Source organism: Podarcis vaucheri, assembly GCF_965113315.1.
Source record: "Podarcis vaucheri genome assembly, chromosome: 14".
Taxonomy (NCBI): Eukaryota; Metazoa; Chordata; class Lepidosauria; order Squamata; family Lacertidae; genus Podarcis; species Podarcis vaucheri.
The window spans coordinates 11,457,444-11,472,791 of record NC_138752.1 but is presented as its reverse complement, the minus strand read 5'-3'; the positions used below and the strand labels follow the sequence as shown (position 1 = coordinate 11,472,791).

The window sequence follows — 15,348 nt, the reverse complement described above, 5'->3', positions numbered from 1 at the left end:
ACAAGGAGGGAGAAGGGACTGACTGGCTGCGTCAGTCCCTTCTCCCTCCTGGGGAAAAGCCCGCAAGAGCCGTGCGGAGCTTGTGTGTGGCTCTTGGGGGCTTTTCCTGCCTGCCTCCCCCCTGCATTCGCTCCATAAGACGCACACACATTTCCCCTTACTTTTTAGGAGGGGGAAAGTGTATCTTATGGAGCAAAAAATACGGTAAATGTTGTTTGTAAATGAATGGATGGGTGGATGGGTGGATAAATAAATAAATAATGTCACAGCTACAGCTTTCACCCATTCAGAGGTGGTCACGAAAGTACCAGGCCCCTTTCTCAACTGCCCATTATTTACCAGTTCATCCCACTCTTCCTCCAAGGCCACTGAGTTGGCATACATAGTTCTCAGCACTCACACACAAACACCCGCCAACAACCACCCTGGAAGGTTAGTTATAGGCTAAGAAATGATGACTCAAAGCCCCCCGGTGAGTTTCATGGCTAAGCTGGGGGCTGAATCCACGTCTTCCCAGTCCTCCTTTAGCAGTCTAACCACTAGTTCGCCAGGCTTTCTCTCCACTAGCTATTGCTCCATCCATGGCAAGCTCAGAGCCCAGGATGCTTTTTGCATGCTGAAAGGGCAGAGACTGCTGAACACCCAGAATGCCACAGCACATTTCTTTCTAGTCATCGGAGACAGAGCCCCAGCACAACTTTTCATACAGTTTCTGGATTATGTGGGTTGTATCAAATGTAGACCCACTGAAATTAAATGAACACAACTAACTTAGGGCCATTAATTTTCAGTGGGTCTACGCTGTGCAGGACTCAGCTGTATATGGCCCAATGTTGCTTTCCACAACAGAAACAATGACACAAAAAGAAACATCAGAGAGCAGCAGCTGCCACCTGCGACAATATAATGATGCTTCTTCCCAGCCAGGAAGAGAATCTCTTTTAATGCGATCAAAGAAGTGTGAGAATACAGTGTAGTGAAGCATTGCCCCTAACAGAAACACAAAAAAGAGCTTTTCTGACCACAACAAAAATAGCACCAGGCATTTTGGAAAGGTTTACTTACCCTTTGCCTTGACAAATTTGTGTCAACACTGGTGCATTGGCTAGTGCACCTTAGCAAAATGAAGAGACCAGAGCCTCAAGCTGTATTATTCAGAAACCAATAGTTTCCTTACATTTGCAAGAAGAAGACAACAGAAAGGAAGATTACAGTGCCTGTACAAGTTCTGGAGTGTGAGAAAGGGAAGGAGGGAGGCAAAAAGAGAGAATGCTAACATTGCTTTGTAACACTTTCCTGTAGCCCAGCAGAGAGAAGATTCTAACTAGCCTGTTCTTGAATTTACTGTATCACTTCAGACTGCCGGTGGAGAATAATATTTTTGATGCTCCTCCATACTTAAGAAAGCAATCTCCGTAACACTCCTTTACTAGTGTTCCTGTCCATGACTAAACTACAGACATTTCATCTATTTCACCGGTGCCACCTTCTGAAAGAAAACTGATGAACAGTGAGAGTTTGGCAGATTCTGCTATCAACAGAGACCTCAAGGTGAATGTCTGAAGGCTAAAAATTTGCTCTCTTTGCTAGATCATAGCACAGCATGCAGCTTAGGCAAATGAATCAAAATACACAGCATTATCATTATCGATTATATTGATTATATTGATTATATTGATATAATCGATTTTATCGATTATATTTCCCCTTACCTCTCAAAAGCCCGGTCTGCTAACAAAAAGGTATATAACTAAAAGCAAAGTAAAAGTGCAGTCCATGCTCTTAAATTTAATTAAAGAAATGCAAGTACAAATACAGATGATGTCACTGTTATTATGCTCCAACGACTGGTTGGAGCAACTTGAATTGCTATCTGAACTCGTATAATTTGCAGAACAGTCTGAGAAGGCCCTGTTTCATAAAGTGACCTGTCTAGATCAGTGTTTCCCAACCACTGTTCCGCGGCACACTAGTGTGCCGCGAGATGTTGCCTGGTGTGCCGCAGGAAAAATTAAAAAATGTGAAAGATTTTTTTTTAAAAAGTCAAATTTTCGATTGGGGCGCCGTCACTAGATGACCCCTGGGGTTCCCTCCCTCCCTCCCGCTCTGCGCCTCCCTCCTCCTCCTCCTCCTCCTCCTCCTCCTGGGAGGCCCTTCCTGGCTCTCGGCCAAGGCTTGGCGGCTGCCACTCACTCACTCGCTCGCCCACCCGTCCCTCCATCCCTGCACCCGGCCTCTCCCCCTCCGTCCCCGGCGCGGGGGCTGCCGGGATCCATAGTCCCCTCGCCCTTGGGCTCCGCGCCCGCGCGGGGTGCGCGAACTACGTTTCCCAGCGTGGCCTGGCGGGCCGGGCGTTTTGTTTGAAGCGCTCTTCTCCCGGCCATGGAATGAGTGCAGCGGCCGGGCGGGCAGGGGCTCTTCCGCGCAGACCCCGCGCAGCCTGCCTGCGCCCCCACGGAGATCGGGCGGCAGGATGGAGCCCGGGGATCCCCGCGGAGGCAGAGCGGCGGAGGCTGCCCCCCAGTTAGGGCTGCGTCGGGGGGGTTATTTTTGCAATGCTGCATCCGCGCCGGAGGGGACGCATCGGACCGCGGGGAGACCCCTTGGCGGGCGTGCAAGGCAATGCATGCGTGCAGGCGTTGCATGGAGTGCAGTGCAATGCAATGGCAACACGGCGCCCTGCATGCATGCATGCAACTTCCACCGGCGCTCCGGACTTGGCAGGTGAGGGGGGTCCCCAGTGGGCGGCAGAGAGAGCCGGGAGGGCGAAGGGGAGCCGGGGGGAACAGCGCTGCTCCCCGAGCCGAGCCCGGGGGGAAACTTCGGCGTCGTTGCGCCGGGTGTTGGAAGCGGAGGCTGGCGGGGGCCCCTCACCTGCAAAACCTGGTCGCCTCTCATATATTTCGTGCATTGCATTCATCGCCCGCTTTCTCCTCCAAGGAGCTCCCGGGGGCGCGCGTGGTTCTCCCCGTGTTATCCTCGCAACAACAGCCCTGCGAGGTGGGTCAGGCGAGTGGCCCAAGGGAGCACCCAGGGATTGTCCTGGCCAGGTGGGGTGATTTGAACCCTGCTCTCTGCCCGGTCTTCGTCCTCATTTAGCCCCCACATGTGCATGACTGTGCATGACTGAGGTTTCCCCCCCTCGTCTTGGCTATGGTGTGAGTCTGTGCTGTTAATTAATGGGGTTCTGCCTTCGGAGAAGATGAGCCAGCCCTCAAGGAGGTGATTATGTAATTTGCTAGCAATTCATGTCCCTCCCGGCGTGACGCTGCGCACTGACGTCACGGGGCTGTAATGGTGGTGTGCCTCGAGATTTTTTTCATGAAACAAGTGTGCCTTTGCCCAAAAAAGGTTGGGAAACACTGGTCTAGATCACATTCATTGAAGGCAACACAAGTCTGGCTTCCCCTGTATGCTACTACCAGGACCCAGAATTGGGCTTGATGTTCAGTGGCAGCCAGTATACTGCTTTCAGAATCTGTGCAACGTGCGTCCATATCAATGCCTTACACAACAACCAAGCAGAAGCATTCTGTGCCAACTCATCTTCAAGGGAATCCCCACATAGAGCAGTGTTAGAAACTTATATAAACCACATGCCAGATGACAGCTTAAACCTATGTTACTGTTGCTGCAACAGAATTATCTATTCGCCAGAGGGTTGGACCAGATCACCCTCAGGGTACCTTCCAACATTACAGTTCAATGATATTGACTACATTGCTTGACTGTAGCTTGTTCTTACAACAATTCACTTGTCCCAGTATGCAAGAAAGAGAAACACACACAGCGGAAGTGGAAATGGTATTAACTAAGGACTAAGGCAGAGGTTTTTAAACTGTGGGTACCAACCTGGCACCCCGAAATCTCCATACAGTTGCAATTGGACCCATGTCAGTAGCACCTGGGGAACTTCGAATGCTGCCATAGAATGTATTACATTAGTTAAGTGTAAGCTCATGGAAGCATGGACAACTGCAGCCAACTGGAGCCATAACTGAACCAGGGGAGCAGAGGCACTCTTCTACAGTGGCCCATGAGCGCTCTGAGAACTGTTCTTTTCTGGGAAGTGCTACCCCGTCAGAATGGGCTGTTTGCCTAATTTGCAAGCCCAAGAACAAGTCTCAGGCTTATAAAGATTCACCTTTAGTTTATTGTCCCTCATCCAGCTCATCACTGCCTCCAGGCGCTGTTTCAGCACTTGCAATTTCTTGATTCAGATGGTATGAAGAACTAGAGCTGGGTGTGTCCACATACTGGTGGCATTGTGCTCCAATTCTCTGGCTGACACCTCCCATTGGTTTTGTGTAATGTTAAAAATATTAAGAAGTTTCATAGTGCGGAGAGACAATTTTCCTCCCTTTCACATAAGACAAGAATATGGAAACATACAGTGAAACTGATGGGTAGCAAATTCGGAAAAGACAAATAAAAGGACTTTCTCATACTATATATAACAACTGACTTACAGAATTTGACAGCCACAAGTTTGTGATGGTGCCACAGATGACTTTAAATGGAGATTATAACTCTATCAACTGCTATTCCTTATGACAGCAATAGGGAAATACCATACGCAGAGAAAGTCTACTTTTGAATTCCAGGAGCTGGGGAAGAAACAACAGAGAAGGGATGTTGCCTTCATCCCTGCTGGTGAGGTTCCCAGAAGCAAGCCACTGTTGGAAGCAGAATTGGCAAGATGGAGATTTGGTCTGATTCTGTTGGGCTTTTCTTATGCTTAAAAGTCTTCAAGTTAACCGAACCAACCAAGTTTAGTTACTCACATTTACTACTGATTTTTAAAGTACCAAACAGTTAAAAAATGCCAAGAATCCCCATATAAATAGGCTCATGAGGATCACATTCCACTTGAAATTCAACTGACCTATGCTGAAAAAGGCAGTGACCCAATAAGATGTTTAAAGGTATTCCACATATGAGCAAAGGCTAGACTATCATGAATGCAGTTGTTTGTTATTACTAGTTTCCTAATTACAAAAAAGGAAGCTTCTTTTATATTGGTGTTTGTAGCTTAATGAAACATCAATGTAATGCTATGATAGCTTAACCTTTTTACAGGAAAAACAGAAAGAAGACCCTGAAAAAGTCACCCTGATGCTGGACTGCAATACTATATACTGTACACACTTTTCTAGGAGCACTGAACTCAAGTAGGCTTACTTTGGAGCACTAGTAATAGGCACATTGTGATGTAATAGGCACAATAGGAAAACATAAACAGTTAAAGGAGACTCATGGTAAGAAATTGGAGCAATGATTTATGGTTGCAACTTGAAACTAGTTTCCCAAGAATGCATTGGCCGAAAAGTCAACAGAGAGAAGTCAGTATTTACAGAGCTGCCATTAAAACAGAACTCTCCACTGCAAAAGGCCATCAAGCATACATTACATACCATATACATTTATGCGCTCATAGCCCAGCTGAGGTTTTGTTTTTGTTTTTAAACACAGTTTGTGTTGCTTCCTTCCATTTATCTCAGTTTAACGTAAATCCCTTCCACCTTCCGTGGTCACTGCATTAGCAGCAGTTGAATACAGTACAGTATTGCCTTGGATCAAAGCAGCGCACATGTGTTTGCTTATTATCAAGATTTATATCCTGCCTTTCTATAAAGTATCCAAGGGGCCAAATCGAAACTCTTCAATTTACAGCATAAAATGTATGCACAAAAGGAAGACATGCCTTAATGGAAGGGCTCTACTGCAACTATTACAAAGAGCAAATTATACTCTTGACCAATCCCCTGAGCCCGTTTATTTATTACCTGGCATCTATCTCTCGTTTCCCCTGGCTTACTTTCTACTGAAGGAAGTGCAAGGATACAAATCAGCAATGATTATTCAGTGTACCTAATACATTCAAAGCAGCGACGTCCAACTCCCAATAGACTGCGATCTACTCACAGCATTTAAAAAATGGCAGTGATCTATCCATTGTCGTTGGATAGACGAAAGTTCTTGAGCTTTTTTAGGAAGCCACAGTTCCCCCCATAACTGAGGTGCCAAAGATCTACCAGAAACACCCCGTGATCTACCACTAGATCATGATCTAACTGTTGGACACGCCTGATTTAGAGGATTGGGGAAGCCACACCTTGCTGAAACACCTTTTTACAGACTTAACACTGCCTTGTAACAGATGAATGCCACACTAACCCTCTTGGCTGCAACAAAGAATGAGAGGCACTACAAATAGTTTTGTAGTGTGCAAAGATGATTTTATTGTCTCATTAAAAGAAAAGTCAGAAGAATCTGACACCTATTTCAGGATACTTTATTTGCACACACAATCTTCATTACATTACACACAACTGTTCTGTTAAGAGACCAGCAACTTTTGGCTCTCCAAGTTGTTCAATTCCAGCTTGTTTTTACATGAATCTTGTAACCAAGACTTAGTGTCCAAGTCTGCTTTTACCGTCCTCCCTCCCTTTTCATTTTGTGTTTCGCAGCTTATCAGCAATATTTGTAAGGTACTTTGAAGGTACTTTTTCAACTGAAAAGGGAGATAAAAAATGTTTTACCCATCTTGCTCCCAAATGTCTTCTTTCAGTAAATAGTAATATATTTAATACGGAAGTAATGTTTTTGAGGAAATCATGTAACAAAAGAAGGAACAATATCTTCATTCAAGAGCGGCAAAGCAGCAAATTCTGACTATTATCTGTTCCCGTGTTCACTGAAGTTATTACTGGGCCCAAAGAAAAAGAGACTAAAGGGGGCGGGGGGGAGAGTGAACGACACCTCTAGTTAAGAACAATCCAGCAATATCATTTCATAATATCTAATTCTTTGGGAATGTAAGTCTCCAGAAGCAGTCTGTGATACATGGGACAAAATGCAAATACTTGAATCTCATGATGCATTAACTGTTCCAGTCTCTGGTACTCCAAAGCCGAATACACTGCACATCTCTCTTCCTGACCAGATGTTTAATTAGCCTTCTCTATACAACTGCTAGATAAACAGTTTCTCTGTTCCTTTCAATTCTTAAGATCTCTCCTCTTTTTCCTGACAACGTGCTATATAAACCACATACACCCTCGAGGTGTCTGGATATAGAAGATTTGACTATACACAATGGTAGCTCTCAATTTCAAGAATTCCAATACATTCCAATACATCATATAATGCAATTATGAAAATATACCAGTATTTGTAGCATTTATTTACATTATATGCTTAGGTTATTTGTGCCTTCTCAAAAAGAACAGAGCCCATCAAAACATCTGGAAACAGAGCTAATGGTAAAATTAATTATCACAGACATAAAGGTCAAAAGACATTAAACAGAACTGAAACCACTCATTTGAGACTAATCTCTCATATTGCTTTTCCCAACATGGGAAATAAGATATACGTCAGAAAAAAAACACAGCTTGATCATAACCTGGAAATGGACAAGTATTACACTTTTGATTCTTATATCTGGCATCTACCAGAAAGTTTGACCTGGTTGAAGTGTGTCCAGCCATACTCAAATTACAGAATAAATCCTTATCCCCGGCTTTTCCTGAGCTAGACAGCTCTTAGAGCAATCCCATTAGGGTTACTTTAAAGGTAGATGCCATTCATCCTGTTTTAGAATATAATCAACATATAGTGGTACCTCGCAAGACGAATGCCTCGCAAGATGGAAAACTCGGTAGATGAAAGGGTTTTTGGTTTTTTGAGTTGCTTCGCAAGACGATTTTCCCTATGGGCTTGCTTTGCAAGACGGAAACGTCTTGCAAGTTTGTTTCCTTTTTCTTAAAACCGTTAATACAGTTGCGACTTGACTTCGAGGAGCAACTCATAGCACACGGTGTGGTAGCCTTTTTTGAGGTTTTTGAAGACTTTGGTGATTTTTGAAGCTTTTCCAAAACTTTTCCAACACCGTGCTTCGCAAGACGAAAAAAATCGCAAGACGACAAAACTCACAGAACGAATTAATTTCGTCTTGCGAGGCACCACTGTAATCTCACAGATCATCTATGGCACATTACACTTAAGAATGTACCACTGGACAAGTTACTGTCGTTATATGTTGTTATTGTATTTAAATGAAAAACAATGAAAAATTATTGGGGGGGGTGGTTTCTGGAGGCCTAAAAGCAGAGCAAAATATTTAAATAAACTAAATCAAATAAGTGTATCATGTTTCAAAATGCCCAGTTGTATCAAGCAGAACTCAAAAGTAGATAGTCGTTTTTGTTTTTGAAACATTCATTTTGCTGCTTGAAGTCCCAGAGAACCTCTGTTTTAAATAGCTCATTAGCAGACTTGGGGAAAACAGGAGTCCTTGCCCAGAAGCTAAAAGCATTTTTTCTGTTAGAACACCTTCGTTTTAAAACCATTACTTTCTCTCCGTGTTCTTAGTCAGGCACACCCTGAGAAGAAACCCCTGAGGAATATAACTTGTTTGCTTTGTTGTCTAACCAGGAAGTTCTACCACATTCTGGAGAACCTTCTTTTTCAGTTCAGTTCAGCTGTTAGTAAGCAGATTCACAGGAGATTCAATAACCTAATCAGTTTGTTGCCTCCAAAATATTGCAAGGCTGAGAGAATATAGCAGATAATGGGGGTGAGTGAGAAACATCAACTCAAAAGCCAGAGAGACTTATAGTCCAATCCTACAAATACTTACTCAGAAGAAAAGCTTAGGTCATGGGTAGGCAAACTAAGGCCCGGGGGCCGGATCCAGCCCAATCACCTTCTAAATCCGGCCTGCAGATGGTCCAGGAATCAGCGTGTTTTTACATGAGTAGAACGTGTCCTTTTATTTAAAATGCATTTTTATTTGTTATTTGTGGGGCATAGGAATTCGTTCATTATTTTTTTCAAAATATAGTCCGGCCCACCACAAGGTCTGAGGGACAGTGGACCAGCCCCCTGCTGAAAAAGTTTGCTGACTAGGTGTTGTATTGGGTTTACACCCAAGTACAGTGCTTCTCAAACTCTTTTCTCTGGACCACACTTTCAGAATAACAAGTTTTTTGTGCCACACCAAATTTTTTGTTGGTAAGAAATACATTGGGAAACAAAAAGAAACAACTCCTAGCAGTGCTCAATTTACAACATGAACACAACTATAATATGATCATGGGACATGCAGAAAGTATAAAACAACACAGCCGCATGAATCATTCCCAAAATATAATGTTGTTTTTGAATCTTCCCACCACACTTTCCATCCTCTCCTGCCCCACCCTTTGAGAACCACTGCCTAAGGATATGTGGACAGGACTGCAGCTTAAATCTCTCTTCAGGTATGCTTAAATAGAAAAATACCTAACAAATTGTTTTTACTTGCTCTTCAGTTTTCTCAAAGCTTAGCTGATCAACATATACTTGGATAAGTTTCCCTTCCTACAAAGCATTATGTTACAGAACTATCCAAAAGCAAATAATTAGAACGCAAATCAGCATTCCAAAGCTGAAAAGCTTATTTTATCACTTGTTTTAGTATTAGTACACTAACAACGTACAGTAGGGAAACCTCCCTCAAAAGCCATGACAATTCCAACCATAGTATAGCGACAAGAAGAAAGTACACATACCAAAGATAGTTTCACTCTATAAAAGTTATCCTAACATAGTCTGATTAACCTTGTTTACACAACTAAACCATAAGCCCTATGGCTTGCCCACAATATGTGTAAAATGTATATTTATATGCAATCTTGCATCCAATTACAATTGAAGACAGTAAGTTTCTTGTGTAACTGGACACAGGATTGCGGCCATGTTAGATGAAGTAGCAAGAAGTTAGCAAGCATAGATAATGGTGCTAGATTCACAGCTGAGGTATGTGTGAGAAGAGAAGATAAACTTACTTTAACATACATATAGTCCAAATCATCAACACTTTTCCAGTATCTCTGGTGGTGCAAACTCCTGGTAATCTGAGCAGCAAGCATTTTCGCCTTCACAAGCAATATGTCCTCCACGCAGAAAGACGTATTTCTGAGAGTGGGCAAACTGATCAGCCACACAGTTCAGACTGACTAGCAGGCGTCTCCCAGCTCGTCTGCAAGACTGATATTATCCACTTTCAAAGCAACAGAAAAACCAACCATAACGCCCCTGTAAAGGGCAACGTTTGACAGCCATGTCAGATCACTGAATTCCTTCATTGTCAGAGCAATTTGACTTCCTTTGCAGCACAAAGAGCGAGAGTGTTTTCTTTCCGTGCCACTTGGGAGAATGATAAAACCCAACTGTCTTGTGATAGTCATCAAATGGTGATATTCATAAACATTCCTTCAAACATTACTTTTACAACAATTTAAAAAAAGTTCCTCTATCCATTTACATTAAGCAGAGAGCTTTAAGTGCTCTTGCATCTTATCAAATGATGGGCTCCCAATTACTTCCTCCATTAAAATTATAATTTAACAGACAGGGAAGCTCACAGGGATGTTCATATTCCATAATCTGCACTATGAAGTAAAATTTGATGCTTAAAAAAAAGTGAAGGCTTCATGATCGCCCTCCCCTGTTTCTCTTACTCTTTATTTCCAGCCCCTGTCAACCTCTCCCACACTCAGGGCTGCCTCTCTAACCTCCTGCTTACATCCATTATATGCAAAAAAAACCAAAAAAAAACAACAACCCCAAATTCTGCAAAAGGACTACTAAGTCACTATTGCTATCAACAAGACTATCATTCCGGAAATCTATATTCACGCCTATAAAACGGTCAAAATGGTTAAAAGATTACTAGCTGTGCCAGGGCATAGATGAGGATGCTTCACAGAATGCACATCCCATAGAATGCACATCCCACTGTAAAATAACACAGCGCAAAAGGGCAGCACCGAAACTGCAATGTGCATTCTGATGCACATTTGCATATCAGATTCCTATCCAAAATTGTTGATACGGTAAACGATACACATGTATCCTCAGGTAGATAGGGGCATTAGCATGGAACAGCTCCCATACCCTGACAAAACCAGCTTATGCATAGTGTTGTTGTTGTTTAGTCGTTTAGTGGTGTCCGACTCTTCGTGACCCCATGGACCAGAGCATGCCAGGCACTCCTGTCTTCCACTGCCTCCCGCAGTTTAGTCAAATTCATGCTGGCAGCTTTGACAACACTGTCCAACCATCTCGTGCTCTGTCGTACCCTTCTCCTTGTGCCCTTCATCTTTCTCAACATCAGGGTCTTTATGCATAGTAGCAAAGGTAAATATAGGCGCACCCCCAAGCTACAAACCCATTCCTTCAGAGGGAGTACAGCCTCATCCAGAATTTCCCAAAGTTCCAAACCTCAGAAGTGCTTGCCCAGAGTTTCCATCTTACCAGGATTCAGGATCGGGGGGCATTTTTTGGCTCTCATCCAGCCCACCACTGCATCCAGACACCAGTTCAAATAACCACAGCTTCTCCTGATTCAGATTTAACAGAGAAGCAAATCTGGGCAATAGCTGCATACTGATAGTGCAGTGCCCCCAGTCTCCTCATGGGTGCTCCCAGTTGCTTCAGCTAGATATCAAACAACATTGGGGTCAAAATAGTACCCTGTGAAACCCCACAGCAAAACTGCCAGGGGCAGATACATAATTCCACAAAGCTATTATCTGAACACAGCACTGTAAATAGGGAGTGGAACTGCAATAAATATAGTGCCACCAATTCCCAATTATTGGAGGTTGCCCAGAAGGAAGCTATGGTCCATGGAATTGAAAACCACTGAAAGATCAAGCAAGCGCAACAAGGTACCGGTAATACTCCACCCAACCCTCTCCTGAAGCAAAGCATCTATCAAGGTTGATGGTGTCCCCAAACCAGGTCTGAACCAAGACTAGAAAGAGCTTCATCCAACATCATCAAACATTAAAAACTTCCCTATACAGACATACCTTGGAAGTCGAGCGGAATCCGTTCCAGAAGTCCATTTGACTTCCAAAACGTTTGACTTCCAAGGTGCAGCTTCCGATTGGCTGCAGGAGCGTTCCGCAGCCAATCGGAAGCCGCACCAGACATTCGACTTCCGAAATTCATTTGAAAACCAGAACAATCACTTCCTGTTTTTGATCGTTCAAGAGCCAAAACATTCCAGTTCATAGGCGTTTGACTTCCGAGGTTCCACTGTACAGGGCTGCCTTCAGATGTCTTCTAAATATTGTATACTTATACTGATTGTTACTGATCTCCTTGACATCTGATGAAGTCATGGTTTAGCATTGCAAAGATGAACCACAGCGAACTTTGGGCTCACCTCCTCCTCCTTGCTGTGAGAAGATAAGGAAAGTTCACCTCTCTTTTAGATTAACCTCACTTTAGCATGCTTTCTTGTGGTTAGTCTTAACTTTGGTTAATGAAAACAAGTCAGCTTTGTGAACTACTTTTTGAAGTTGGCTTCTTTCTACTATCCATGGAGAATACTATGCCCAGGTTAGGACAATAAGTTGAAAGTGGAAGCAAAAGTTTCTGAACATCTCGCAGCTGCACTGGAAGAGAGGGAGAAGTGTGCAAGCTCTACCTAGTAATACAAAATCATGTTTTAGCATTGAATACTAATGAAATAATTCCCTCTTACATGGGAGGGAAGGAGGTAACCTCGTTTAAGATGATGCCTGCTTACAAACACTTGCACACTTGAGGTCCGTTCTAAACCCGAAACCGTTCTTCACCTGAGGCACGCTTTCACTAATGGGGCCTCCTGCTGCTGCCACGCCGCCGGCGCACGATTTCCGTTCTCATCCTGGGGCAAAGTTCTCTACCCGAGGTACTACTTCCAGGTTAGCGGTGTTTGTAATCCGAAGTGTTTGTAAACCGAAGTATTTGTAACCCGAGGTACCACTGTACTGACCTTTAGACAACATATGTATTTCCCAGACACCGGCCTTTCGTGGATCTTGTTTCTCCAGTTCTAACATACCTAGAGAAACACAGGCAAGACTACACAAAACTTACGAAAGGTGCTAAGAAAAGCCACATCAAGATACAGAAACAAGATTGATCTGTTTTAAGTGCTTGTATTCTATAACCTACCTAAATTAGGGGGTTGCTTGACTGTATGCTATAATATTCCCACTTCCTTCACATTTATAGCACACTTTTTACCATTTTAATAAATAGTCCCATGATAAATGGTTCAGGAGAACACAGGTAGCCAAGGGTGTACCTGGCTTGTACCTGCTTTTTATCACATAACAGCTAAGCACACGTTACTGCTACTAACTCTTCTAGATGTGCATCAGTACACATTGTGGAGGGAAACTCAAAAATCTGCATTGTAAAGGTATGGTATGTGCGAATCCACTCTTACTTGGCATCACAGCAGTAGAACTCTGGAATTTTCCATTTCCAATCCTCTTTAAGCTATTCTGCTGAACCATCTCACAAAGTGCTGATTCATGTACTGTGTCACATCACAAAGGAGCAGAATACTGGGAGTGGTTAGTGGTTCTCAGATTTGAGCCTATTCAGCATTTATCTACTAACGATCTGCCACACCCCAGAGTAAATTGGCTTTGCTTTAAGTGGCAAAGGAATTTAAGAGCAAAGCACAAGCGCCACTGTTAGGAAATTGCTAAGGAAGCCTTTCAGGATGAAGCCAGACACATGCTATAAGACTTAACATGATTTTCTAATGTGGGTATTGAAGTCCAAAAGCATGTCACATATGAACACCCACATGCTTTCCATCCTAAATTGTGGATAGACATGGCCAAAAATTGCCTGACTGATAACTGTGTCAAGGGTAAGGAACACACAGGCTAAGTTGATTAGTAGAGCATGGTGCTGATAACGCCAAGGTTGCAGGTTTGATCCCCATATGGGACAGCTGTGTATAGAATCATAGAATCATAGAGTTGGAAGAGACCACAAGGGCCATCGAGTCCAACCCCCTGCCAAGCAGGAAACACCATCAGAGCACTCCTGACATATGGTTGTCAAGTCTCTGCTTAAAGACCTCCAAAGTAGGAGACTCCACCACACTCCTTGGCAGCAAATTCCACTGTCAAACAGCTCTTACTGTCAGGAAGTTCTTCCTAATGTTTAGGTGGAATCTTCTTTCTTGTAGTTTGGATCCATTGCTCCGTGTCCGCTTCTCTGGAGCAGCAGAAAACAACCTTTCTCCCTCCTCTATGTGACATCCTTTTATATATTTGAACATGGCTATCATATCACCCCTTAACCTCCTCTTCTCCAGGCTGAACATGCCCAGCTCCCTTAGCCGTTCCTCATAAGGCATCGTTTCCAGGCCTTTGACCATTTTGGTTGCCCTCCTCTGGACACGTTCCAGTTTGTAAGTGTCCTTCTTGAATTGTGGTGCCCAGAACTGGACACAGTACTCCAGGTGAGGTCTGACCAGAGCAGTATTCCTGCATTGCAGGGAGTTGGACTATTTGATCCTCAGAGTCCCTTCCAACTCTACAATTCTATGATTCTATATCAGGGGTCAGCAGACTTTCTCAGCAGGGGGCCAGTCCACTGTCCCTCAGACCTTGTGGAGGGCCAGACTATATTTTGGAAAAAAAATATGAACGAATTCCTATGCCCCACAAATAACCCAGAAATGCATTTTAAATAAAAGCACACATTCTACTCATGTAAAAACACGCTGATTCCCGGACAGTCCACGGGCTGGATTGAGAAGGCAATTGGGCTGGATCTGGCCCCCAGGCCTTAGTTTGCCTATCCATGTTCTATATTGTATTTCACCGAACACCTAACCATACTGGACAGAGCCGTGATTGACTTTACAACCTTCTTTACTCATTGTTACTTTGCTTGCATTTGAAACACATAACCCCAAGATGTACACAAGAAATAACTGCTGTCACTCTGCCATATTTAAATTGGCTCTGCTGGATGTCTGCTCTTATTAGTGTCATTTAAGCAAGCCGCTTTAAATGTGCATGGGCCAATACAAAAGTGAGGATGTTTGTTCTGAAGGGTGTTTGGGAGGTTCCGTTGCATTTTTCTTGCTCTGTGAAAAACAACCCAACTAATTAACTCCGGCTGAAAAAATAATTGTTCATGGAGCAAAAATTACAAGTTTAATTTTTAGCTATACAAGTCTACATGCATTTCAAAATACATCCCCTATGACCGATTTGTGGAGCAAGAACACACTTCCAGGAACAGAACTCAGTCTCCCAGAGTAGGCAGCCCTGCCCAGGCTGATTTCATTTCCTCCGAAGAAACTCAGTGTTCAGATGAAGCACTCTAAACCACTATTTAGCAGTTGATCTGCTCAAATTTTTCACAGCTTCAGACTTGTCAGTCTACAAAGCTGATGGGAAACTCTTTTGCTTAGTTCACATTTTCCGTTAGCTTAGGTACTGTTTACACAGTGTCTGGGTTTAATTGGGAAGACTCAAACCTGTT

At 43.5% G+C, this 15,348-nt stretch overlaps 1 protein-coding gene across 5 annotated transcripts in view; it reads right to left on the bottom strand.

The window, feature by feature from the left end:
• Positions 1 to 15,348, bottom strand: part of MYO5A (myosin VA) — a 120,254-nt gene that overhangs the window by 100,314 nt on the left and 4,592 nt on the right. For 2 of the 5 annotated variants that reach the window (XM_082198226.1, XM_082198227.1), the window contains exon 1: positions 9,837 to 10,150. The exons of 1 other annotated variant lie outside the window; for it this stretch is intronic. In XM_082198226.1, coding sequence (XP_082054352.1) covers positions 9,837 to 9,920 — 84 coding nt within the window. In that variant the 5' untranslated portion in view covers positions 9,921 to 10,150. Of the gene's footprint in view, positions 1 to 9,836; positions 10,152 to 15,348 lie in introns of those variants that run through there. 2 more of the 5 variants (XM_082198224.1, XM_082198228.1) reach the window with 2 other exon arrangements.